The sequence below is a fragment of the Yamadazyma tenuis genome, chromosome 3 (assembly GCF_029203305.1).
Source record: "Yamadazyma tenuis chromosome 3, complete sequence".
Taxonomy (NCBI): Eukaryota; Fungi; Ascomycota; class Pichiomycetes; order Serinales; family Debaryomycetaceae; genus Yamadazyma; species Yamadazyma tenuis.
This window is the reverse complement of record NC_089463.1, coordinates 586,686-612,451: the sequence shown is the minus strand read 5'-3', so window position 1 is coordinate 612,451 and position 25,766 is coordinate 586,686. Positions and strand designations below refer to the sequence as shown.

General features: G+C 43.5%; 15 protein-coding genes and 1 non-coding gene across 16 annotated transcripts; 6 read left to right on the top strand and 10 right to left on the bottom strand. All coding sequences in view use genetic code 12, as the record gives it.

Annotated features, from left to right (window-relative positions):
* Positions 1-15: 15 nt before the first annotated feature.
* On the bottom strand, positions 16-2,460 carry SEC10 (Exocyst complex component 5; the record flags this gene model as incomplete). The annotated part of the gene is made up of 1 exon (XM_006683903.2): positions 16-2,460. The coding sequence occupies one exon, from the start codon at positions 2,458-2,460 to the stop codon at positions 16-18; it is 2,445 nt and encodes an 814-aa protein (XP_006683966.1).
* Positions 2,461-3,427: 967 nt separating this feature from the next.
* On the bottom strand, positions 3,428-4,111 carry PSN45_002670 (uncharacterized protein; the record flags this gene model as incomplete). Its single annotated transcript, XM_006683907.1, has 2 exons — positions 3,428-3,736; positions 3,788-4,111. The coding sequence occupies 2 exons, from the start codon at positions 4,109-4,111 to the stop codon at positions 3,428-3,430; spliced, it is 633 nt and encodes a 210-aa protein (XP_006683970.1).
* An 89-nt stretch (positions 4,112-4,200) lies between these two features.
* On the bottom strand, positions 4,201-4,464 carry PSN45_002669 (uncharacterized protein; the record flags this gene model as incomplete). The annotated part of the gene is made up of 1 exon (XM_066157908.1): positions 4,201-4,464. One exon carries the CDS (start codon positions 4,462-4,464, stop codon positions 4,201-4,203), a length of 264 nt encoding a protein of 87 aa, XP_066014005.1.
* Positions 4,465-4,593: 129 nt separating this feature from the next.
* On the bottom strand, positions 4,594-5,247 carry UPS2 (Phospholipid metabolism protein; the record flags this gene model as incomplete). Its single annotated transcript, XM_006683908.1, has 1 exon — positions 4,594-5,247. One exon carries the CDS (start codon positions 5,245-5,247, stop codon positions 4,594-4,596), a length of 654 nt encoding a protein of 217 aa, XP_006683971.1.
* Positions 5,248-5,454: 207 nt separating this feature from the next.
* PSN45_002667 (uncharacterized protein) lies at positions 5,455-7,434 on the bottom strand (the record flags this gene model as incomplete). Its single annotated transcript, XM_066157907.1, has 1 exon — positions 5,455-7,434. One exon carries the CDS (start codon positions 7,432-7,434, stop codon positions 5,455-5,457), a length of 1,980 nt encoding a protein of 659 aa, XP_066014004.1.
* Positions 7,435-7,986: 552 nt separating this feature from the next.
* Positions 7,987-8,754, bottom strand: PSN45_002666 (uncharacterized protein; the record flags this gene model as incomplete). The annotated part of the gene is made up of 1 exon (XM_006683909.2): positions 7,987-8,754. The coding sequence occupies one exon, from the start codon at positions 8,752-8,754 to the stop codon at positions 7,987-7,989; it is 768 nt and encodes a 255-aa protein (XP_006683972.1).
* A 308-nt stretch (positions 8,755-9,062) lies between these two features.
* Positions 9,063-10,013, top strand: PSN45_002665 (quinate/shikimate dehydrogenase; the record flags this gene model as incomplete). The annotated part of the gene is made up of 1 exon (XM_006683910.1): positions 9,063-10,013. One exon carries the CDS (start codon positions 9,063-9,065, stop codon positions 10,011-10,013), a length of 951 nt encoding a protein of 316 aa, XP_006683973.1.
* Positions 10,014-10,586: 573 nt separating this feature from the next.
* PSN45_002664 (uncharacterized protein) lies at positions 10,587-13,064 on the top strand (the record flags this gene model as incomplete). Its single annotated transcript, XM_006683911.2, has 1 exon — positions 10,587-13,064. One exon carries the CDS (start codon positions 10,587-10,589, stop codon positions 13,062-13,064), a length of 2,478 nt encoding a protein of 825 aa, XP_006683974.1.
* Positions 13,065-13,255: 191 nt separating this feature from the next.
* MAS1 (Mitochondrial-processing peptidase subunit beta) lies at positions 13,256-14,632 on the top strand (the record flags this gene model as incomplete). Its single annotated transcript, XM_006684082.1, has 1 exon — positions 13,256-14,632. The coding sequence occupies one exon, from the start codon at positions 13,256-13,258 to the stop codon at positions 14,630-14,632; it is 1,377 nt and encodes a 458-aa protein (XP_006684145.1).
* An 81-nt stretch (positions 14,633-14,713) lies between these two features.
* Positions 14,714-16,849, bottom strand: NGG1 (Transcriptional regulator; the record flags this gene model as incomplete). The annotated part of the gene is made up of 1 exon (XM_066157906.1): positions 14,714-16,849. The coding sequence occupies one exon, from the start codon at positions 16,847-16,849 to the stop codon at positions 14,714-14,716; it is 2,136 nt and encodes a 711-aa protein (XP_066014003.1).
* A 265-nt stretch (positions 16,850-17,114) lies between these two features.
* Positions 17,115-18,044, bottom strand: RSM24 (mitochondrial 37S ribosomal protein mS35; the record flags this gene model as incomplete). Its single annotated transcript, XM_006683912.2, has 1 exon — positions 17,115-18,044. One exon carries the CDS (start codon positions 18,042-18,044, stop codon positions 17,115-17,117), a length of 930 nt encoding a protein of 309 aa, XP_006683975.1.
* A 107-nt stretch (positions 18,045-18,151) lies between these two features.
* Positions 18,152-19,215, bottom strand: PSN45_002660 (uncharacterized protein; the record flags this gene model as incomplete). The annotated part of the gene is made up of 2 exons (XM_006684087.1): positions 18,152-19,126; positions 19,189-19,215. The coding sequence occupies 2 exons, from the start codon at positions 19,213-19,215 to the stop codon at positions 18,152-18,154; spliced, it is 1,002 nt and encodes a 333-aa protein (XP_006684150.1).
* A 98-nt stretch (positions 19,216-19,313) lies between these two features.
* MGS1 (DNA-dependent ATPase mgs1) lies at positions 19,314-21,476 on the bottom strand (the record flags this gene model as incomplete). The annotated part of the gene is made up of 1 exon (XM_006683913.2): positions 19,314-21,476. The coding sequence occupies one exon, from the start codon at positions 21,474-21,476 to the stop codon at positions 19,314-19,316; it is 2,163 nt and encodes a 720-aa protein (XP_006683976.2).
* Positions 21,477-21,554: 78 nt separating this feature from the next.
* Positions 21,555-22,646, top strand: OGG1 (8-oxoguanine glycosylase ogg1; the record flags this gene model as incomplete). Its single annotated transcript, XM_006683914.1, has 1 exon — positions 21,555-22,646. The coding sequence occupies one exon, from the start codon at positions 21,555-21,557 to the stop codon at positions 22,644-22,646; it is 1,092 nt and encodes a 363-aa protein (XP_006683977.1).
* Positions 22,647-22,831: 185 nt separating this feature from the next.
* Positions 22,832-22,903, top strand: PSN45_002657. The gene has a single exon. It is a non-coding gene; the product is annotated as a tRNA-Gly (tRNA).
* A 342-nt stretch (positions 22,904-23,245) lies between these two features.
* Positions 23,246-25,615, top strand: PSN45_002656 (uncharacterized protein; the record flags this gene model as incomplete). Its single annotated transcript, XM_006683915.2, has 1 exon — positions 23,246-25,615. The coding sequence occupies one exon, from the start codon at positions 23,246-23,248 to the stop codon at positions 25,613-25,615; it is 2,370 nt and encodes a 789-aa protein (XP_006683978.2).
* Between the last annotated feature and the right edge of the window lie 151 nt (positions 25,616-25,766).

Sequence of the window (25,766 nt, the reverse complement as noted above, 5' to 3'; positions counted from 1 at the left end):
TACAATAGAGGTGTTTTATCTGAAACTGAAGAATCGTTCGAGGTAGCTTGGATTGAAGTCGGTTCTTTTGGCGACATATTGTCTGATGGTTGAAGGCTTTAGACTGGCTAGTTGGCCTTCTGTGACCAATGAGTTGATCAAGTTAGGATGCACGGTGAAAATATTACCGATTTCTTTCAATATTTGGAAGTTTTCAGACAATTCGGGGATTTCCCAGCTTTCAATGACTGCTTGGTATCGAATGACATCTCTAGTTAAGATGATACCACCGGTGGAATTGACGGTGAACTTTTTGAAGTGCTCAAGTAATAGGCTTAAGAACTTCATTCCCACTTTAGTCAAGACATTCAAAAGATTCAGATCATGCAAAGAAACTGTCAAGCTCTCATGGGTTTTTGTCATGAAGTCCGATACAAATTCACAGGCTTCTGTGTCATATTCGGTGATATTATCAGCCAAAAAGTCTTTCCGTTTCTGCTTAGACAAAAAGTATGCCAATTTTTCAGATATCAAGTCCATGGTCTCCTTTAAAATCACGTTTATGGCTACTTCACAACGCTTGATATAGCTGTTAGTGAGATTTATCATCCTGTTTCTGATGTTCGGATTGTTTGCGGAACATGGAATGATGACTCTTCTAATGCAGCTGGAAAGAAGAAACAAGATATCCGTCAACAATGTGAACGACTGTAAGTAGCTGAAATCAATGGCATTATTTGAGCTTACTTTTGTGTAGTTGCTCTCCAGCTTCAAAGCATCATAGATGACTTCCAAGCTTCCTTGGATATACAACTTTCCAAAGTCGAATAAAAGTATTTCCAACAATTCCAATGCGTATTCAGGAGACCGATTTGGCTCTAATTCCAAAACTCTGGCGACAGACTCAATTATGGATTTTATGATGGTTTCTGCAAGTGCCAAGTTCAAAGAACTATACTGTTTTCGCTCTTCGGAGTCTTCTGGGTCTATTGAGTTTCTGTTTCTGACATTGACTTCTGATAATCGAGACTTCATGAAATCTTTGAACTTATTTAATCTCTTTCGTTCAATTATACCGAATGCCTTGTCAGACGAGGCGGTAGAATCATTGTTATAATCGAGATTGTTCAAGTTATCGAGAGTGGTGGATAATTGATTGGCATTCAAAGCCCTTTCATTATAGGAGGTGAACTTCGATACCACATCGTAGATCAAATCTTCTAAGCTCTTCTTCTCTCGGTTGAAATAAACATTGTCGGAGGTGTATTCAATGAACAAATCATAGAAACATTGGTCCAATATCGAGGATAACTCGTTATCATTATCGAAATCATTGGTGATGAAGAAATCCTTCAAGTCTTTTGTAAACTCGTTCACCACTTGAGACAAGTATTGGAGAACTCTGACATGTGCCAATGAACTCACGGAGATGGAATACTGAAGATATGAGTTGACCTTAGTTTGGATCGACTGGGCATATATTCTCTGAATGAAGATCTTCAATACTGGGGTTGAATTCTCAAATACCTGGCTCACGATTCTTGCCTGGCCCTTGATAGTGACTTTGAGGTGGTTCAACAAATCTTCTAGGTTTTCATCCACCACCGACTCAAGGTAGTCAGGATTGGACAAGTTGAACCACACGGCCTCGTCATCCAAGATAGACCCAGCCCCATTGTTATCGTCGTTCATCTCCTCCAAGAAGTCATTCTTGTTCACAAAGGTTTGGATGACATTAGTCCCTCCATTATATTCGTTAAGAATGGACGAAATTTCCTTCATTACTTCGAATTCATCGTTATCAAGAGCTACCTCAAACTTATTTAACAAGGTTCTTTCCATAGTTTCACTGAACTTTTGGATCGCTTGTACACATTGGGTGGTCTGCGGAATGTCTGCAGACTCGATTTTCTTTGCCAATGTCATCAAGTTGTTTACCGTCTTTGCACATTTTAGTCTATCGTCATACACTTTGCTAACTCTCAAATTTTCCAATGGATCATACTTCAGTTTGGTGAAAAAACCATGGTAAGTGCGGATAAGAAAGATGGTTTCGATCGACATATCCCTGGAGTTTGTGATTTTGTTCAAGGAAGTGTTCAATGGGTCGATTTGACCGGATACATCACTTATTCTCACGTCCAAGTTACCAAACTGATTGGTGATACTTTCGATTCTATCACTTAGCTCAAGCACATTCTGGCTGTGTTTCAACTCATACTCATTCACCTGTTTGTCTAACTGGTCCTTTTGTGAGTCTGCCTCCACTGATAACAGTTTTAATTCACGTAAAGTGGATTCAAAGGTTCTGATGTATGGTTTGGGATCCAAGTACTCGAGGTTATTAACCTCTGCCCCCTTTAAAAAATGGTCTTTACTCAACTCCTCAACAAACTCATTGACGGTGAAGCCACCAAGGAAGTCATCAAGGTTGAGTAACTCCTTGATCTCTTCATCCAAGTTGTAGATGGAGAAACTCATATAGTGTTTACGTGCTTTTGATGCGACAATCAAGTGCGACCAACAGGACGGTCGTGGCCGCGCCGCCAATTTCTACAATTGTGCTTGACAAAGATTCATTAACAGAGACTATTAACAATATACCTTAAATCTACTTGGACAACTTGAAGGTGGTGTGACATTTACCACAGTATTGTCTGTCACCCATGTTACCCATGAAGATACCAGCACCACAAGTTTGAGATGGACATTCTCTTCTCAATCTTTCAACCTTTCCATCATCATCAACCTTGTAGTAAGTCAAGACAGCCAACTTGTTCTTCTTGTGCTTGTGCTTGATCTTCTTTGGGGTGGTGTAGACCTTCTTCTTTCTCTTCTTACCACCACCTCTCAATCTCAACACCAAGTGAAGAGTGGATTCCTTTTGGATGTTGTAGTCAGCCAAGGTTCTTCCATCTTCCAATTGCTTACCGGCAAAGATCAATCTTTGCTGGTCTGGAGGAATACCTTCCTTGTCTTGGATCTTGGACTTGACATTGTCGATGGTGTCAGAAGACTCGACTTCAAGGGTAATGGTCTTACCGGTTAAAGTCTTAACAAAAATTTGCATCTTGGTTCGTCTGCAAAGAGCTGCTTCTTTCTTACCTGTTAATGAAGAAGAAGAGTTTTGAAAATTTTTTGTGCGGGAAGAAAGGCAGTGGGTGTGCGCCGACCGGTAATTTTGGTGCGGGCCTCAGACAGGGCCACCCGTGAGGGAGCCTAGGGCTGTTGCCCTCCTGATCCCTTCGCGCCCTACAGGTTGCAAAATGCTTGTTTGTGGAGGGCCATGCTAGGAGATAGGGTTATCAGCAATAGAATTGCCCGGTACGGTGGCATACATAGCAGCAGTGCCAGCATGGCTCTGGTAGGTAGCAGCTCGAGGAACCTCAAGTCTCCTACTCGCAGGCATCGCTTTTGGGTGTGTATTCGGCAGCTATTTACATGCTCGTTAGAGATCTAAATCACTTTCTTCGTCATCGTCATTATGAGTATTGGAACCAGTGTTTGTGGACGCAAAGTTGATGGTCTTACGCTGAAGAACCCCCAAGCGCAAAAGCATGGCTTCGAGGCTGGAGTAGCTGAAATTGGATGGATCGTTTCCGAGTCTTTCAAACCCCACAAGCCGGTCTAACTCCTTACCAGACTTATATATTACCACAAATGGGAGTACTTTTACGTTCAATTTGTTTACCAAAAACGGAGCCTCTTCGGCTTTGATCGAACACACTTTGACCGTCAAGTGTTTTTCTGCCAACAACTACAAATGTTAGTACCCTGCAAAAATGCGTGGAATTGAAGTGGCACATACCAGTAACTTATTATTCATGATGTTGCACTTCGCAAAACCCGGCTGGTAGAAGTGCACGATGGCATAGTCGGTACGAGCAACGGTTTCCATCAACTTCTTCTCGTTGTCGAAGTGTTGTACGCTTCCAAAATCGGATCCACTGGAGTGGGCGTCGTCGATAGCCTTGAACTCCTGACTGAGCTGTTGGATCCGAGATGCTCGGTACTGTTGCAACACCGAGTCATCCTCATCTAGTAGCTCAAGAAGATCGTCATCGTCCACATAGTCGCCCTGAAGCTTCGCTTCCTGGTACTGTTCCACGAGTTGTGCTTGTTTGTTGTCCATTGGATTACTGAGAAAAACGCGTATGGTTTTTCAGTGAGGAAGATGTGAGTGAAAACCAGCCAAAGAAGGGGCCAAAATCCCGATCCCGCCTAGTTGTGGTCGGAGTCCATCAATAAGTCCACGTCGGGGTCAGTGGACGTCAAGGTCCCAAGCAATTGCAAAATATTTTTCAAGTTGTGGGTGTTTTCACGAACATCGGCCTCTAAGGACTCAAGGTTGATGGAAGGATGGACCAAGTCAATGGACCGCGAGAGGTTGGTGTTGATGGAGTTAGCGGTCTCAAGAATCATTGAGAGCTCGTAGAGAATGCTTCTCTGCTTGGGGCTGAAGTCGGTGGGAATTGAGTGGTTCATGGAGATGTTGCGACCGTGAAAAATGCGAACCGGTGGTATACCGATGATGAATGCAATATATTTGTCTATGCTGATATGTACGGGTCCCAGGGGGAACTTTGACCCTTCGATATTTACAAGATGCGGTTCCTATTCTTTGTCCTTAAAAACATTTCCCAATTTCGATACTTCCGCCAACACCGTCGATGTCTTATCGGTAACATGATTCAAGTCGTTCAACAAGGAGGTTCCGATATCCACCACAAAAACACCCGACTCCTCCCATTTGGCGGTCAAGGTCTTCAACACGCTCTCAAATGCCTGTTTTCCAGTGTTAGCATTTTGGCCAAATCTCTCAACAGACCATTCTTCAATCTTATCACACACACGCGAGAAGCTGGCGAAGGCCGTGATCTCGGCCTTTTGTGTGAAGTGGGTCCGGCTATTGGGGAGCTCATGGTCAGGTCGATACGTGACGGTTTCGTTAACCTGTAATAAATGGTTCATTGTCAAGTTTGTGCTTTTCATCACAAGAGTCTTGGTGCTCAAGTCGATTTCGCTGATTTCTCTCACGTACGAATACTCTTGTCCTCCCACCAACATCGAGAGCCACTTGGGAATGGGCTGTTTACATCCAATCAAACGTTCTGTTCGTAATACGTTTGTGGCGGGATCGATGTATCGGTTTAAGATATCGACCGATACCACGTGCGACGAGAGTTCGTTGGGGTACTTCTGCCAATTTGCGGCCGTCACCTGGTCCCAGGGATAATGGAAGTCATGCGAGCTTTCAAATAACTTCATAGTGGATGGGGGAAAATATGTGACGATAAGCAGTTGCCGGGGCGACCTGGAGGATATATACAAAAGCCTTCCGATGCGCACCGAGGAAAAAAGAAAATTCTGCCCGTTTGCAGCCAAGCAATCGTGACGGCCCGTTTCTTAGCGGTTTTGTCATACAATCAGTATAATACACATAATATAGTATACACATAATAAATACAGTTTAAACTACTCATGGTCACTATCCATGCTCTCGGCGTATTTGATCTGTGACTGACGCCGGTTCACGCGCCTGAGGCTATCAGAGTTGTTGGAAATGTCAGAGAGATAAGCAAATTGCGAATCCATTTCCGAATCAGATTCAATGGCTGCGTCACTGAACTGGGCGATTCGGTTAACTCGGTCACCGGACGCCAATATCAGCATCCGCCTGGATGTTGCACTGGTCTGAGAAATGGAACTGCTACGGTCTCGGGTCGCAGATGGCCGCCGCGAAGGGTGCTTGAACGGAATGGATGTCTGTGGAGTAGAAGAGTGTTGCACCTCCTGATGGCTGGTGGATGCTGGTTCCAAGAACTCGGGCGGAATCGATGTCACGCTGTTCAAGTCAAACGAGTCGAGATCGAAGTTGTCGTCGCTGTTCCAGTCTTCGATCTCATCTTCTAGTTGGAGCAAGTCCTGGCTCAACGAGGTATAAAGTTGGTCGAAGAGCAGCATACTTGTAATACTTGCACCCGAAGACTCGAGCATCCTTCTCATGGTAATGATGTTCTTCATATCCAATGGCTCTTCGGGATTTGGCCGGTGCTCCTTAATAAAGTTACTCTTGACAATTGTGTCGAGGTCGTACTTGGGAGTGGCGGATTTGGAAAGGATGCAAAAAACCGGTAACTGGAGCTTTTTGAGCCAGTTTTTGATGTAGTTTTCGTGGGAGTTAAGCACTAGGCATTTACTGGTATTGGAGTAGTGGAACGAGCTATTCATTCGAATGCGGATCAACTTGGAGTAGTTGGTGATATGTGAGTGGTTGAGGCATAGATCGATGCAATGGCTGAAAAATTTGCTGTAAGCTCGCGAACTCGAGAGCTTATTAGACATGTGGTTCAAAGATACTTTGACGATGTCAGGAACTGCATTTAAGTTACTTTCTCGTTGGAAATGGTCGAGAATACTGACGGTAACTGCTTTGGCGTACATGGACTGGATTCCAAAGTTCAATGGGAAATTGTTCAAGTTATTGTACAATAGCTTGATGTGGGTGAACTTATTAGCCAAAAAATGGTTGGATGTTCGGTCGATGATGAAGAGAACCCGCTGTCGGCGGTCCCTGAACTTACGATTCAACGTTCCAAAGTACCGGTTGAAGATGTAGTTGGACATGAATCCTGTTTGGTTGTGGATCACATCCGGATCGTTGATACTGTCAGAAAAATTGGTGACAATCACCGGCTTGAGGAACTCGGTTCCCAGTAGATTGAATCCAATTCCCACCGTAATACAGTAGTTTTTGTTTCTGAGATCAAGCTTTAGTCTGACGTCTTCACCAAAAAGTTCGAGGTACTCGGTCAAGTTGATGGTGAACTCGTTGAATTGGTATATATGCGACGACTCATACAGCTTAAACATCTTATCCAACCTCAAAGATTCCTTACTCAACGAGCTGTATGTTTGTTTGATACTCAACTGCTCGGTCAAGCTGCCTTCGAGGTGTACGATGTTTTCTTTGGTGAGCTGGTTCATAAAATATGCTGGTTTTGGGAGCCTAATATCAGGAAAAATCCGTTTGACGGCATGGGTGACAGCTTTGACGAGATTGAAGTCGAGTTGGACTTGCTGCTTTTGGAGTGTCATCTCCGTAAAATGTTGCACAAGAATCGAGCTTACCATATTTGCACCTTTCAAGTCGAAATCTTCACTCGGATCAACAGGTTCGGGAGTCTCTATCCTTGGAGCCGGCTTCTCATCTTGTACGTACTCTTCCTCGATATTAACAAGCGGTTGTCGAAGGGGTTTCTCACGTCGAACAACGGATTTCTTCAATTTGGAATCCTCAATTAACCACCGATTCAAGGTGGACTTTGGGATGGTGAATTGGTGTGCAAAGTGCTTGATGGTATGGGTTTGTTTGTGGTGGGGATCGCGTGACGCCTGGATCTTGTGGAACCGGATGATCTCCTTTTTGTCTAACAAACTGATTCTCTTCGCCATTGGCACGGAGGGGGTCCATATAATACAATCAGAGTAGCTGCAAGCTTGGGGAAGAGCCTGTAGGTCTGGAGGAAAATCGCGAAGAGGTTAGATATGCGGTCAGGGCACGACATGATTTGCAGGTATTCATATCGATTGTGGGTGATGTGGAGACGGTAGACGCGTATAGCTCTGTGAGGTAAATAATGAGGTATGTGTCATTGTCCTGGTGAAGTTTGGGCCTTTTGGTCAAATTGATGATTATGCAATTATTTTAGGCGAAAAGTTTTCACCGCTGTGAACGAAAAGTTGAATCGCTCGAAAGGTTTCGTGCAACACCCGAACAACCGAGTTCTTAGATGAGCCGCATAAACACCTAACTTGGTCCCACCATAACGAAGTGGTCAGAAGTATTTACTGATCTATAAACAATTAATGTTTCTGTGGATCATAATTCCAAGATGAGCCCAGTTTTTGTGGTCGCTAATGAGGGTATGCATATATAAAATTTTGTATTTTGGGCAGTACCGGTCAGATCCTCTACGAGTCCCACGGGTCTCATCCACCAGCTCCCTACGAGTCTCTTGGGGTATAGTCCGGTCTTGGAAGCTCATACCCCTCGGTGGTTCTTCCGTAGCTCATACCTCCAAGTCTCGATACTGGCTGCAACTTGGCAATATCCACTAAATTCCTCTCCTCATTGATCACCGCTTCACCGATATGGAAGTTTATACCTTCAAATATACACAACACTCCTGTCTTGCTGTCTGGGTTCACTTTGGAAGTCCATTCATGGCTATGGATCAACTTGCACTCGACTGAAAACGCAGACTCCGCGACGTGAGGAGCGTTAACTTTAGTAGAACTGGCTGGAGTCAACCCAGACAACTCCCACTCGTCCACCTCGTACGGAGCACCGATACAAGTGTGGTTGGCTGCCTCGACAAACCACTCGGAGATAATGTTGATGGTGCACTCCTTGGTTTGTAAGATGTTGACCAAAGTGTCTTTTTGTGCACCGCCTTGATTGTTGCAGAATCCCACCGTAAAAATGGGTGGGTCGTAATGTGCCGTGGAAAAGAACGAGAATGGAGCCAAGTTGCGGTCACCATTGGCACTGATAGTGGACACAAAGCCAATGGGACGAGGGGTGACAGCAGAAACAAGGAGTTTGTAGTTGTCTACTGGAGACCTGTCTGAGGCATACGGGTCCAATTCGATTTTTTTCGAGGTACCAGTGCTGCTAGCACCAGAGCCCGGGGTCCACTGTGGGTTGGGAGTTTGGGTGTGGTGGTACTTTTTGGTGGTGTCGAATGGTGGTGCGGTAGATTCTAAAGACATGAAGGGGAGTGTAATATTTGTGGTACTCAATCGTTGATGGTGTATGATGAAGTCAAGGAGGTATTTAAGTGACTTGATGAGTAATTAATAGGGTGACATTAGTAATGGCAGGCTTATCTTACACAGATTACCCGAAACAGTACGGCACCTGCGGCGGCCCTCCCGCACCTCCTGTTGCAGTTTTGCTCCATACACCCACCTAAATTAATTTCAAAACTCCAATCTGACCCAGACACCCACCTAAGTTGTTCAACTTTCTGTAAGTGCCAAAACTTCTGTTTGTACCATCGCGCACAAACTCCACCCAAATGACAGTACCAGACACACTATTGCCCACCGAACCGTTCGAGGTCCTCCGCCGAAAACCCCAGCAGTTCTACCTCTTTGGTGAGCACATCTCGCGGTCCAAAGCACCGTTTCTCCTCAACACCGTGTTCAAGCTCCTCAACCTTGACTGGAAGTACCTGCTCAAAGAAACCTCGAGCAAGCACACATTTAACAACACCTTTGCACAAGAAGCGTGCATCGGCTCGGCCATCACAATGCCCAACAAAGTGACGTTTGTGCGTGAGATGGACATGGTGGACGCGGTGGGCACCAGCGTGGGCGCCATTAATACTGTCTACAGTCGTAAAAACCTGGACGGGACCGTGGTGCGAATTGGCACCAACACCGACACGGTGGGGATCCACCAATCGTTCTTACAGACGCCGGCGGCGCTCACGTACGTGGAGCAGAACCACGGTCGTCCCGGCTTGGTGTACGGTGGCGGCGGTGCATCGCGCCTGGCGGTGTATGTGTTACACCGGAACTTTCAGTGTCACTGCGTTTACGTGGTGAACCGCGACCAGGCGGAAGTGGAAGCTCTTCAGCACCATTTCAACACCACTGTCCCTGAATTACAGGTTGTACACGTCAAGACCCCGGAGGAGGCTATGCGAGTTGAACCGCCAGTTTTGTGTGTGTTGAGTGTACCGAATATAACACCTATCACCATAGACGAGAAATTGGCAAAAGCCACTCTCACATCATTTATGCACTGCTCCAGGGGTGCAGTGGTGGAGATGTGCTACCACCCGGTGATTGAGACCGACCTTTACTTGGAATTCCAGGAAGCTGGATGGGAGGTTGTAGGTGGTCATGTGGCAATGATGTACCAAGGGTTTGCCCAGGTACAGCTCTGGGGGGGTTATCAGTTATCGGAGTTACCAGTGAAAGAGGCGAGGGATATACTTGAGCGACACATCAATAGTACCTAACAGGGATAAGTAGCGCGGTAGAATAAGGAATCTGTCGGGGCACGCAACGTGGCGGCTGGGGTGGAGGCATTGTCAGGACACGGTGGAACCTCAGTGAGTTGGTAGAAAAATAGCGGCCCTGAACTGGAGCCGAGAGCTACGTCATAGAACGCCCATATACACACGCAAATGATATATACAAACAATACATACGAACTATACGTAACAAGATCCATCTGGCAGATCCACTTGGCAGGTCCCAATTGACAGTCTCCCCACAAAGTTTAAGTTTCAGATTTAATTTAAAAGCGAATCTTCCCCTGGAAAACGGTTCAAAGCCTGTACTCAACCGCCTGATAGTTATACGCCTGTCTACCTCCCTGAAAACATCACACTAGCCGGTTCCGCTTTGGGTCTAGCGGTGAAATTCTTTGGCGCAGCCGGGCCCCCATGCCGGACTACCGCCCTTGCTCCTTGAAAATATATGATAATGTCTGCAGGTTATACGCACACCACTATCTCCCTTGAAACAAACTGGGATTGCGGTGGTAGCAAAACCTACTTGTTTTTCTCCCATCACCTTACTCCCACAACATGGCAAAGTCGGTCTTTTACGTTTTACGAAGAGGATTTCTACTATTGATCATCGCCAACACCATCTACTTCACCTCCTACTTATTATATTACAGAGAAGAATTTTCGTTTCCCACCTCTTACGCCTCCAGCAGTAAATCTAAACATATAAATGTGGGCTACCAGGATGAAGAGCCTACTGTCAACTTTGCGACCGAAATCAGGAGGTTGTTCGACAAGGTAGAAGCCAACGTCAATAACAAGTTCTGGTTGAAAAACACGGAGTTGACCAACACCAAAATCAGCATCAACCCCCGGGTATTTTTTTCAGACTCAACCGACGATGACGCCTGGATCCACAAAAACACCTTGTTCTACGACATGCGTGTGACATTACTGGTTTACTTGAACCTCATCAAAAACCGTTTGGTGGAAAAGAACTCGGACCAAGCCATTGGTGAAGATGTTCCTCGAGATGACACCGAACCCGCTTCTGATGCATCGGTGCCTGTTCTGCCTACCTTCAACGAGGTCTCGGTACCATTCAGCTGGTTGGACTGGATCGACTTGTCGTTCAACGACAAGGAGTTGTCCACGGCGGTGGAACAACGTCGTGGTTGTGACTGGGTCCAGCAACATACCTCCAGAAGACTGGATCGCAACCGGTTAAAGTGTATCGACAACCAGGATTTGTCACCCAAGGAGCTCAAGGCCCTTGGCTACGAACGGCACGAGCAGTTGCCTGGATTCATCACCCATGGCTTTTCTATCGACCCAGCCACTGTCGACGTGCGCATCGCCCAGGCCCGGTCTTATATTATGACCCACTTGCCTAACCCTTTCAAGTTAGTATTCTTGAACAAACACAACGGCACATATGAGGTCAACGTCGACCAAGAAACTCCTCACCAACGCATAATCAAGTCCGACTTGGTGAAAAAGTACTTGATTGATAATAACCAGATGACTTTGAACGGGAAGCCTCCACAGAAAATTGACTTGGACCCGGTGGTGGAGTTCCGCAAGCTCAAGCAACAGGTCAAACCCACCTACATTTTGCCACTGCAGGATATATATAAGGTGTACGCTACCACCCACACGTTTGATCCCAAGCAGTCAAAGATGTTGCCCATTGCGAAAGAAGCTTTCCACTATGGACCGGAGACCATCGATGAGCAGATTCAAGTGTTTGAGGTGCTCGAACAGAAAGAATCGTTGGACTATATTCTGAGATCCTACTTTGATTCGTTGAAACGGTCCAAGGAACGTAACACCAAGACTGAGGACGTCTACTTTCGCCAGGCCACTCTCTGGATTGGCCATGATAAGATCAACAAGGACAAAGACAGAGGCTACCATTATGACTGGAGGTTCTTTGTGGGCACTTTAACCACTTATAAGGGCTGGACGGCGGAAGAATTGACCTTGAGACAAGAAGTCATTTTGGATCGGTTGGCCAGAAACTGGTTTCGGTTTGCCGAAGAAAAGGGCTTGGTCAGCTGGATTATGCACGGGCCTTTGTTATCATGGTACTGGGATGGAATGATGTTTCCGTTTGACAATGACTTGGATATTCAAATGCCTAGCAGAGACTTGGCCCGGTTGGGTGAGCTTTATAACCAAACCTTGATCATTGAGGACGTGGAGGAAGGTTTCGGCAAGTACTTGGTGGACGTGGGAACCTTCATTCACAACAGAGATATCAGTAAGAAGGAGAACCATATCGACGCCCGGTTGATCGACGTCGACACTGGTCTTTACATTGATATCACCGGTTTGGGTACCAGTAGTGCTGAGATTCCCGACAACTTTGAAAAGGATAAAGAGCTTTTGCAAATCTCCAAGGAATCCTCCGATGACGATGTCTACAACGATCGAAGGAAGCACTTTTATAAGCATGGTCAACTAACCCCATTGAAATACTCGATGCTAGGTGGTATTCCTGTGTTTTTACCCAACGATATAACAAACCGGTTGGAGTTTGAGTATCCTGAGGGTATGGGAAAACCTGAGTATCACAATTGGTACTATATCCCCAAAATATCCCTATGGGTTCCTAGGGATAGACTCAAAAATGCCTTTGATGATAATGATTTCCTCAAGTTATCGGACAATTCACGTGATAATGGAAAGGTTGATGATGACCGATTGAAGGACTTGATTCTAGACATGGACGAGTCTCAAGTAATTCAGCTCCTCGAGAAGGACGACGAAATCTTGTGCGAATTTTACAAAACCAAAGAACTCACTGATATTCATGAGGTGGAGAAGAAGTTTCTCTTTTCTGTGGAACCACAGGAAGACAAAAAAATAAAAGTCAGTGACAAACTTTTGGCTGGTAAAGACTATGACGAGTATAACGCACTCGTTGCTAAGAATATAAGGATGACAAAACCTTTGAGGAAGTCTTTGTACCTGTACGAATATATCGATCAACCTCTCCATCATCAAGAGTTTGTGGAAAAGGAAGAAGCGTTGAAATCAAGAAACATTAGCTAAACCCATTTTCACTAATCACTGCTGCTTGGAGTATTCATTTAAACCTAACCACGTACCTTTCGGCGTAACTACTTTAATAGATAAAATACTTTTGCACCCAGTGCGCGCACTTTTGTATGATCAATTTTTTTCTTTGAGGAAAACGCTTTCTAGACTCTTTGCATTTGTAATATCTTCTTTTCTTTATGAACATGTTAAGAAGATTGGGCACAAAAAGATGCTTGAGCACAGCTGCTCAGATCATACCCAGGTACACAACCTCCACTTTGGAGAACGGCCTTACTGTTGCCAGTGAGTTTATGCCAGGTACCAAGACCGCAACGGTGGGAGTTTGGATTAATGCTGGATCGAGAGCTGACAACTCCAAGTCGAGCGGAACTGCTCATTTTTTGGAGCATTTAGCGTTCAAGGGAACTGACAGAAGAACCCAGTTGAACTTGGAACTCGAGGTGGAAAATATGGGCTCTCAAATCAATGCTTATACCTCGAGAGAAAATACCGTCTACTATGCCAAATGTTTGGCTAGCAAGATCGATGAGAGTGTGGATATCTTGAGCGATATCTTAACTAAGTCCAGGCTCGATCCTAGAGCGATCGAGAACGAAAAACACGTCATTTTACAAGAGAGTGATGAGATTGACAAGATGTACGATGAGGTTGTGTTTGACCATCTACATGCTATTGCTTTCAGAAACCAGGATTTGGGAAGAACCATCTTGGGACCAAGAGAAATCATCAAAGTCATCAACAGAAACAACTTGGTCGATTATATCACCACAAACTATAAGGGTGATAGAATGGCTCTTATTGGAGTAGGAGCTGTGAATCATGATGAATTGGTTGAAAAGGCTAACAAGTACTTTGGCCATATCAAGAAGTCTGAGGTGCCCTTCAAACAAAGTGGGGGTGACTTGCCCATCTTCCATGGAGATGAGGTAAGAATCCAGGACAGTACTATGCCTGTTACTCACATTGCTTTAGGGGTTGAAAGTGCATCTTGGTCAGCTCCTGACTTTTTTACTGCATCTGTTGCTAGTGGAATCATTGGCCACTGGGACAGGTCTCTTGGAGTGGGTTCTAATTCCCCTTCTCCTTTGGCTGTTTCGGCTGCTACAGGTGGTTTGAATGGTGAACCGATGGCCAACTCTTATATGTCCTACACAACCTCGTACGCTGACACTGGGCTAATGGGTATCTACTTCACTGCTGATAAGGATGCTAATTTAAAGTTGTTTATTGATGCGTTATTAAAGGAATGGGCTAGATTCAAGGCCGGAGATATCACTGAAGAAGAAGTTGAAAGAGCAAAGTCTCAATTGAAAGCTTCTTTATTGTTAGCTCTCGATGATTCAACTGCCATCGCTGAAGATATAGGCAGGCAATTGGTCAATACTGGTTACAGATTGAGTCCAGAGGAGGCCTTTGAGAGAGTTGAGGCCATCACTAAGAAGGATATTGTCGATTGGGCTCGGTATAGATTAAAGGATAAACCCATTGCTTTAGCGGCATTAGGAAATGTTCAAACTTTGCCATCTCACGCCGAAATCCAAAAGGGATTATCATTATAATTTGATATCCCAACTTGTACATATACTTGCACGAAGTTCAAACTAAGTTACTATTCGTATTATTATTATACACATCTGGAGTTATGTTTTTTCTTGAATAACATCCTCTGCTACGTCATTGGCATCATCATCTACTTCTTCTTCGATAGGCCCCCCTTCAAGAACAGACTCTGAAGGCACACGCTTCATGAGTTCAGGTGGTCTGAACAACTTTCCAATACTTTCAATCCATCTTCTTCTCTTGTCCAATAAGGACCGTATTCCTGTATTCATTGCTTGTTGCTGTGCTGGGTTTGGTTCCGTCCTATCGGTATTCTTCTTTTTCTTACTCTTGCTTTTGAGTCTCTTCATGTAAGCTTGATCAGCCTGCTTGTCTAAGTCTTCTAAAATCGTACAGAATTCTTGATACGCCACTTGCTCTTCCACTAAAGGTATAAGCTTTTTCTTGTTCTGCCTGTTTCTAGCAGCTGCTTCTTTCAATTCTTTTTGTAACATTCTGATTTCAGCACTTACTTCATCATCTTCTTTGTTCTTGATCCATTCATCATTGTCGATGATACTTCCTCGTCTAGACTCAGTCTTAATGGATCTTCCGTTGATACTCAACTTGTTCTTGTTTTCGTCATCTTCACTTGGAAGGTTCATGAAAATACCTATGTACTTGAGCTCACGTTTGAGTCTTTCTTCTATCGAATGGAAATCGTTCGATTCTGTCAAAACTTCATAGTCATCACCGGTACTGACTTTTGACAACTGGGTAGCCACGTTCTCATCATCAAGGCTATTCAAGTTTTCAACAGCAGAACCATCTTCATATTCGTCACCATTGCTGATTTCTTCATGTATGCTCAATATTGCTGACAACAAACGGCTTGATAAGGGGCCGCAAGATATGTCCTCAGTATACAACTTATCATCAGTCAAACCTTCTATTGACCCCTTTGGTTTGAAACTGTCTAACGATGTCTGTGAGTAGCCGGTTGTATTGAGTTTGTTGGCAAGGCTTACATCTTCTTCTGACCAGGCATCACCATAAAATCTACCCAACTTTGGGATTATGTATGGACTCACATCGGGGTCGTAGTTTTGCTTTTCAAATCCAGGAGGAATAATGTACTTTTCATTCAAAAACTTCAAGTCTTCGTTGGAAAACGGTCTGTAGAATGATTCAATATAAGACTGAAATGTGGAGAATTGTACTTGATTAGTTGGAGCTTTTGATTTAGAGAAATCAATATTTGGGATCTGACCCGGTAATAGGTCCTGTAAATCGTGTTCAGGGTACGAGGCCACGCCGTATTTTCGCTTCAAGTACTCCTTCCCTTGGGTTTCCAATCCATTCTGGCCTTCGGAGAAGAGTCCAAGCTCTCCTATGGCTTGAGCAGAAATTGTCTGAGAGGTGACGAACTCTGATTTGGGATTTTTGAGTCTAGTGTCGTTATCATGAGTGAAATGCCCTTCTTGGACTGGAGGTAGAGGGTCATCAGCCGAATTGAGGCTATCTTCTGCTACAACTTCTTGCGGATGTCCTTTATGGTTGTCTACCTCTTCTTCACCTTCTTCTCCACCTTCCTCCTCATCACCTTCATTATTTTCTTTTTCTTTTTCTTTTTCTTCTTCTTCTTCTTCTTCTTCTCCCTCTTCGTCTTCTTCTTCGTCTTCGTCATCTTCGCCTTCGGCATCTTCGTCGTCTTCTTTTTTCACCTCGTCTTTTTGGTCTAACGTCGATTTGGCTGTTTGCACTTCTTGTTCCTCTTCGACTAGTATAGTTGGTTGAGCCTTCTCTCTGGTAATTAAAGGCTCATCATCTTCGTCATCATCCACGCTTATAGGTGGTTCTTCCACCTTTACTCTCTTCGGGCTTGGCTTTGCTACCTCCTCTTCCTCATCAACGAGCTCTGGATGTTCTCGCTTCAAACCTTCTGATACTCCCGTCTCTTCTGAACCTTCCTCCTGTTCTTCCTCTACCTCCTCGACCTCTCCGTCGACTTTTCTCTGGAGAATAGCTATCAAATCATTATCAGTCAGCTCCGAATTGTTCAAATCTTTCGAAAGGTTATTCAAAAGCTTGCTGAGATTGAGAAGGATATTGACACTAGGAATTTCTCCGATGGCGTCACCTTCAAGGAGTCCGACAGATGCATCGTAAGTAAGTTTCAATTCATTTACTATATCATCTAGCGTTGTGGAAGCGGAATGGGATCCTGTAACTGTCATTTGTCACTCAGCGAAGCAGGGGTTTCTGTGCTTTCTAGTGTTTTAAGGTGATTTAAGCTTGTATACTGACTCTAAGAGTCTGAAGTTGATGAATTAGCTAGTGGATTCAACTACCTTTTGAAATCCAATAGTGCTTTACAAGTAATGTTGCATAGACAGAAAAACGCGGACTCAACAAATTGGGTTTGGTACGACTTTGCCCTGGAACCACTATAGTGTACATTTGTTTATTATATATATACAAGAAGATGAAAGGATGCATGGACTAAGGAGAAAACTTGGAGACATACTGTTCATCCTTCTTTTGTTTCACGTGTTCAACCAATTTTTTCATGATGTTATTTTGGACAACTGGTGCATCCTGCGGTCTTCTCCATTCTTTCGGAAATTGTACTGATGGTTTCCATGGTTTGGTGTGACGAGTATCAACTGGAATATCACTGAAGTCATCAGATAAGTCCTTGGAGGCGTTTAACAATTTGGCGAATTTTTCAGCAGCAGCACGGGCATTTTGGGTTGGTTCTGGGTATTCGTCAATGGTGAATTTCAACACCTTAGTATTATGATTGAACTTGTTTCCGGCCAAAATCATGAATTTTCTGGTCTGATTCTCGTTCAATTGTAGGTGTTTTAATGCCACTGATAAGGTCACCCGGCGGTTCGAAGAGTTTGCTTCGTTGCTGAAATCAGTATAGTAAGTCAACTCAATTGGGGTTTCCTCATCACTCTCTGGAACATAAGGCTGACGAAGTTTAGCCAACAAAGGCATTTCAAATGCACTGACTCGGTTCAACTCCTGTCGTCTTCGTAAGTCGTGTGGAGTTTGACCGCTGGCAACAACCTCAACATTACTCTTCTTTGGGGGTAATCCTCTTAACTTGACAGGAGTGTTATTCATATACCTTTCTTTGAAGTTGTCGATTTCGTAAACATAGTCCAAGGGAGCTTTCTTTTTGGTTAACGAAGTAAATGTCGACAAGATGGCTCTTCTTTCATCATCATTAGGATTATAGTTTTGCTTCAACGAATCCTTGCGGAGATTGTGCAATTCAAAAATTCGGTCGGCTGGCAAGCCTTCCCACACATGAGGATTCAAGTGGAGGGTGTTTTCCGATGACTGGGTAGAGTTATACCGCACGCCTAGTTCACGCACAGACCTTATGGATCTTATTACACATTTAGTAGTGGTAGGCATAGTAGTTAGAGGTTTGACAAAATTTTCACTCGCGCAAAAACCGAAAGATACCAGATTGGGGTTGCACGACCCTTTCTGGCGAAAATTCATTAGGATATACAGAAACATTAATCGAGTTCTTCCTTGACAGATGGCTCTGTCTTGACCTTCTTGGCATCAGGGGAAGGTGAGATTTGCGGGTTAGGTCTTTTTTTGAAGAATGAGTCGATAGCTCCTCGCTTTTCTTCCTGCTTCAACTCCTTTATAAGATATTCTCCATCTTTGGAGGTGTTTCCAACGTCTCTAGAGACTTTATGGCATGTAATTGACTCAAATGCAGGGTTTGTGAGTGTGTCCAAACACGCGATCTGGAGCTCGTGGCTCCACGGGACTTTTGGGTCCAACCAGTCGTCCCACTGTTGAGTTCCTGGCTTAAGAAAGATTGGTTTTCGGGAGTGGAGCCACGATAAGTCATTACTATCCTCTTTGGTCGCAGGTCCCGTGATTATGGTAAACGTAGACAAGTATTGGTCGTTATTGAAGTTGTCTGTGAAATTCTTATTATGAGAGTAGAACCCAGCAAGGTATATCAACGGCTGGTCTTTGGAGAACACGTAGTAGGGTACCTTCTGTGTCTTGATCTTCATCCATTCATAGTATCCTTGTATAGGCACCACACACCTGGTTTTCTTGGATGCATTCCATATAGACGAGGTCTGCAATAAAGTTTCACGCCGACAATTGAAATGCATGGCCTGCTGTTTGCGAACCTCTTTCAAAGGATCTGTATTCCCTGGTTTGGACCAGTTGGGAACGAGCCCAAACCCCAGGGTTTCCATTATATATTCAACATTGTTGGCAGCCGAATATTGTTTATAGATTATAAGCTCATTTTTGGTGGGAGCAACGTTGTAAGACTGCCGGTAACCTTCTAATCCATTCATTACAAATATTTTCACGTTCTCCTCCGATCCATTGAAGTGTGTTTCAGTTGTGGAGTATGTATTTTCTGTGACTTTTTTGACATCATCAGTATTGCTGGATCCAGGGTCTTCTCTTCGCAAAGCTGTCCTGGTGAACTGCAGGGGCAATTGCTGGACATCCTGGATAGTGGTGTTAGTAAGGGTGTGGATGGCATATAATTGCTATAATTATGTCTACTTACTACTGTCATAGCGTATCTACCACACATCTTGTATCAAATCAAATAGTTTTAGCGCGACATCATGATAAGCAAAAGTTGCAATTTTCACAAATCGTGTCTGCCTAAGTTTAATAAAGTGCATTAAATTATTCAGTGTTCGTTATATCATTATCCTCTTCAAATATCAATTCCTCATCACAGATAGTGTCCTCATGTGGAAGATACTCGTAGCTTTCCTCGAAGTTCGTCAGACAGTCCGGGTCGTCGGAGTATTGGTCTTTCTCGTTTCCATCAAAATACTCCGGTTGATCTTCTCTACTGAGAAATTCGTCGTAAGGGTAAGTAGTGGCGATCTCTCCCACATCACCAGTATCATTGTGCTCATTTGTCTCCATGGGTTTACAATCATGGTCTATGACTTTTTGGATTAGTTGTTCCTTTAATTGTTTCCTCTGTTTCTTGAACTCAAGATAAGCTAGTCTGTCTTCCTCAGCTTGCAAATAGTCCTTGTCGCTGAGTTCTGGATCCCTCGCATCGAGGAAGTGCTTTTCATCCACAAATTTCGTTCCTTTAAGCTCCTCAGGCATATACTCTTGGGATACTCTTCCATTTTCAAAGCTTGGATTATACCTATAGGTGTCCCCATATCCCATTTCTTTCATAAGCTTGGTCGGCGCATTACGCAAATGTAACGGTATCTTGTAGGACGTAGCATCAGGGTTCTCCTGAAACATATTTTGGGCAGATCTCAAGGCTCTATAAGATTTGGTGGACTTTGGAGCTTTTGCAAGCCTTACAGCACAATGGGCTAAGATTATTTCACCTTCTGGCATTCCAATGAACTCCAATGCATCTTTGGCTGCCACTGCAAACGGTAAACACGAACTGTCTCTTAAACCGATGTCTTCGCTGGCTATCACGATCATTCTTCTGGCAATGAACAATGGGTCTTCACCACCAACTAGCATTTTAGTAAGGTAGAAGATGGCTGCATCAGGATCAGATCCTCTAACAGATTTGTGGAATGCACTTATTGTATCGTAGTGAGATTCCCCGTGATGATGATACATCTTTTGATAGTTTCTAGTTGAAAGCAACGGCTCCAAAACGCTCCTGTCGATCTTGACCACTCCTAACTTGTTCAAACTGTTAATTTTTTCCTCCCCCGACTCGAGATGTTGAAACTTGGTACCCGAAAGATACGCATTCACCGACTCTAGGATGTTCAAGGACACTCTGGCATCTCCACTTCCGAGATCTGCTATATAATCTGTGGCATCCTTAGTCAACGAAATGAGATGAAGATGGAAAACGTATTTTCTGGTTTGATTTAGTAAGTATAAGCCTCTGTGAATGATTCTCACTAAAGCCTTGTGATCTAAAGACTCCATCACAAACGTATGCATTCTGGATAGGAGAGCATTGTTGAGAGTGAATGAAGGATTTTCTGTAGTTGCACCTAAAACCGTCACTATACCCTTTTCGATCACAGGAAGGAGAAGATCTTGCTGAGCTTTGTTGAACCGATGAATTTCATCCAAAAATATCAAGGTATTTTTCCCAGTGAGTTTTCTGTCATTTTCTGCAGCAGTAAAAGCTTCTCTCAATTTTGCAGCTGTGGCAGTAGGGCCCGAAAGTTCAAGAAATCTATAGTCAGTAGAATTGGCTATAATTCTAGCCAATGTAGTTTTACCAACTCCCGGAACTCCCCATAAGATGAAAGACGGAATCTCCTGCGACCTTAATATGTTTCGTAGCAACCCATTTGGCCCCACTAACTTCTCTTGTCCATAAAAATCATCCAATGTTTTAGGTCTCAACCTTTGTGCAAGTGGTAGTCTCGAATCTCTTCTCAACTCCACAATTGCTTGAACCATTTTAGATGGTTCTGGTATCACCTGTGGAGCAAGTTTCAATGGTTTGGGGACATCAAATGACACATTTTTCTTTGGCAATTCATCTTTTTCTGCATCTTCCAGCACTTTTGTACTCTCCGTCTGTTTAGCATACTGAGCAGCTTCAAGTTTAATCTTTGCTTTCACTCGCTTTTCTTCTATGAGAAGACTCGTTAAAGAAGGACCGGATTTTCCAGACTTATCAGCTTTTGACTTTCTATCTTCAAATGAATCACGTTTAAGACCTAATGCTTCAAACGGGTTGAGAGGTTTGGCCTTTTCTTTGGATGCCTTTTCAGTTCGAACTTTTCGCTTCTTGGTTTTGCGTTGTTCTTCCATATCTAAACAGGAGTTTACATGAAGCTCTAGCTCATTCAGAGGAAAAGAATGAGAGCATATAGGGCATTCTTCCATTATCTCTTATGATAAGATAAAAAAAGCTGCGACGCGACTTTGAAAACTTTCAAATCACCATAGTAATTGAAATTCAGGATGACTATAGATATAGTATGGAAGAGCCTTCCTCTAAAACCGGTCGAGTTGTCGTTATCAAGAGTGTTGAGATGTGGACAGACTTTCAGATGGAAAAACATCGACCATGTCTGGTCCTTCACCACATCCGATAGAATCGTTCTTTTAAGACAAGATGAAGAACATTTACACTACTCGTGGATCATGGAAGAGGATAACAAAACTATGAAACCTCTCAAGTTGAGGGAATCAGAAACGCTTGAGTTTATCATGGACTATTTTTCCTTGTCTACTAGTCTTGAAAAGTTGTATCTGGATTGGCTGATTGTCAATCAAAAGTACAATAAATCGGTCAAAAACTCTCCGTTTGTGAAGTTTCCTGGTATAAGAATACTTAGACAAGATCCGTGGGAGACAACCATTTCGTTTATTTGTTCATCAAATAATAACGTGAAGAGGATCTCCAAAATGTGTGATAGTCTTTGCAGTGAGTTTGGAAAGTTCATAAACGTGTATGGAGGAGAATCGTTCTACTCGTTTCCTGATCCTTCGAGTCTTGCTAAACCAGGCACAGAGCAAAAGCTCCGGGAGTTGGGATTTGGATACAGAGCCAGATATATTTATAATACTGCCTGCAAATTTGTTGACGATGATGGTTTTCCACATATCACAACGAAAACTTTACATGCAATGAGAAAGAGTCCATATGAAGAGGCACATGAGTTCCTTTTGTTACTTGACGGGGTGGGTCCTAAGGTGGCTGACTGTATATGCTTGATGGCACTTGATAAACATGAGATTGTACCAGTTGATACTCACGTATACCAAATTGCCATAAGAGACTACAGGTTTAAGGGAAAGAGGGACTTGAAGACCATGAACAAGCAAGTGTATGAAGACATCAGAGGATTCTTCAAGACCTTATTTGGTCCATACGCTGGATGGGCCCAGTCGGTGCTTTTTGCATCTGATTTGGCCGATTTGAACAATGGCATTAACCAAATCACTGACACAACTACAATTAAAACCGAGAAAGTGGAGGTGGATAAAAGGACTGTTGACTTTGCTGAGACAAAGGTGGTAAAGTCTAAAAGAATTAAGACAGCTGCCTAAAGACAGGGAAAAGCAAGCTAGTTTTTTAGTGTTTTACTCGCACTTATTAGTTCTCAGAATAAAAATCGTATTGGATGTCATCTAGAAAGTATTGTAAGTTGCAATGTACTTAGTTATGGAAATTGATAGTGATGTGAAAACGTTGTCCAATATAAAGCTTTGAAGGAGAAAAGTATCATCCAATCGGGCGGTTGGTGTAGTGGTTAACATTTCTGCCTTCCAAGCAGGAGACATGGGTTCGATTCCCGTACCGCTCATATTTTTTTGCATCCTCTACTTCATCAAGTATCAGGCTACACAAATCAAACATAGACATAACTGCAGGAAAGGTTGAACCTGTTAAATTGTAGTTAAGCTTTTTTTTGTGGGGTTTGTATCGGCCATTCAACAATCATGTATTATTACCACGCGGAAAATTTCCGTTGATAAGAGTGTGCGACTTGCAGCCTACATTTTACCGTTGAACTTATTGGGCTATGGTTGTAGAGACATCAGAACGCCGCCGTATCCCAGCATGTGAGCGATGCCGTCTACGGAAGACCAAATGCGACTCTCGCGTACCTTCATGTTCCAATTGTTTAAAGGCTACGGTGGACTGCATGAACCAAGATAAAGTGTTGGGTAGAACGCATTTGAGAAGCTATTTCTTCGGAACAGGAGAAGAACCACAAAGTTTCGAAGAGCCTACTACTGCCATTGACAAACAAGTGGAAAGTCCACAGATCCATAAACGGCCTCGTACATCTACCAGCCAATATTCATCTATTCTGGAAACAAGGTCACCCTACTCCTCCACACTCGATCCCCAGTCTGGCCATTCTGATTCTGATGACGATGATGATTCACTGATATACTCAAATCAGGAGGACTATGATCCTGGAAGAAGGACTATGGAGAACCTTCTAGCGTCGAGTTTCAACGGAGGGTCTGCTTCTCTGGTAATGAGTGATCTCGATAACATTCGCCAGTACACAAGTACCGGTAAAAGTCCGAGAGAGATATTCATTGAAAATGAGAATAACGCCATTTCCAAACTTGGAAGAGACTTTTTGAAACAAGGACGTCGTACATACAGAAAGAACAGGGTCACTGATATTACTGCTTATGATTACAACTTACTCACAAGGCTAACCAGACGGTATTTCACTTGGATGAATAGTGCCAACCAGGTTCTTCACGAGGTGATGTTACATCTCCAATTAGATAAGTGTCGAAATAACCCTGAGAAAGCAACTGCGGTCGACCTCTTTCAAGTTAAAATGGTAATAGCTATTGCGCTAGCTTCAATTAGTCGGCCTCACATTTCAAACTCCGAAATTGGTAGAATTGCCTTGGTATTTTGGAAATCTGCCAATAAAACCATCGGCTCAGTATTCCAAGGCCATGGTATTTCAAAGCTTCAGAACATTTTGCTACATTTACAATACACTCTATTGGTTCCCAAAACGGGGAATTTGTGGCAGCTCTCGGGAACCGCAATGAGACTAGCTACAGAAATGGGTCTTAATGGGGAACCAGATCCATCCCAATACTTTGATCCTTTGAGCTTGGACCTACGTCGTCGGTTGTTCTGGACATGTTACTGTATCGACCGAATTCTCTCAACGTCTATGGGTAGACCTACAAGCATTCATGATACTTGGATTTCCGCAAAAGTTCCAGCTTTGGTTGAAGATAGGCTCGTCACGGTGAAGGGAATAGAGTCTGGTCCAATGTGTCATCTAAAAGTTTCTCATATCCAGCAAATACGTATTTGTCGGCTACAGTCAGAGATTTACAATCAGTTATATGCTCCATCAAAGCGTCCGAAGATTACAAATGAGCAATTAGAAATTTGGAGCTGGCAGACATATGACGAGCTAAGACTTTGGAGATGTACTTTCATACACCCCACCCCTCTAATAACCAAAGAATGGTTTGAGTTGCAGTTTCATATTGCAGTAGTTTTGTTGTTTCGACCATCTCCCAATCGTCCCAAATTGTCACTTGATGCCTTACATGTGGCTTTCCATTCTGCGGGTGAAGTAATGAGACTAGTGAGGATTATGCATAGAGAGTATTCTGCGGTATTCTCATGGCTTACGGTTCAAAACTTGTTCATGTGTGGGTTAACGTTTGCCAATTCATTGAACGAGCTTGCGAAGCAAACCAATTCACACCAAATTTGTATTCCATTCTACGAAATCTTCCAACAAATCCAGTCATGTACGGCTATGTTGGAGACATTGTCTGCTTTGGAAACAGGCGCCAATGATAGAATAAGAAATGCCTTTGAAATGATTTCATCAAGTGTGATTCAAACTATTGCAAATATTGCTCCTTCTTTACCTAAGCAGTCTTCCCATCAAGGTTGTATATGGGCTCAGATCGCCAAAGTAGACACCATCACTTTGTCTCGCCCAACCCAAATAAATGGTACAGTCATACCTATCAAGGGGCAATCAGAAGTGCTCGGATCAACTAACCTAAGGTTATGGGATAATACATCAAACGAAGAGGCTGCTAAAACACACTTTATGGAACATGATAGAGATGCATCCTTGGTTAATTCGATGCTCAAAAAGCCTATAGATTCTGAGTCGTTTACCATTGCAGATGAACTGAAGGCGAGTGTCGACTCTAATCAAAAAAGGAACAGAGAGGACACGGTAGAGTCTCATAATTCCCACTCCAACCATAACAACCAGGACGGCTCTACTAGAGCACATTTTCATGGCCAAATTCATGATCATAGCACACCAGATTCTCGTTGTATCCAAGGATTGGTTTCTTCCGAAGACCCACAGATAGATAGAGTTGATGCACTCACTATAGTCTCTGCCCAAGCAGAACCATTACAAGATATGAGTGGTGTAACCAATTGGTCAGAGGTGAGTTTGGGTGCTGAACTAGAACGGTGGTTCTTTTATCCACTTCCAGAATCCAGTGAACGCTACTTAGGTAGGGTTAATCTGCCATTTAGTATCTAATGTCTTAAGCAAGTGATTCTCATACAAATGAAAAGTGTAAGGAATGAAATAGAGGAACCGATTATTGTTAATAATCACAGCTTTTACTCCATAAACTCGGTTAGTCCTGCTTCTCCCTTCACAAGATTACAATAATCACGATAGATTTATA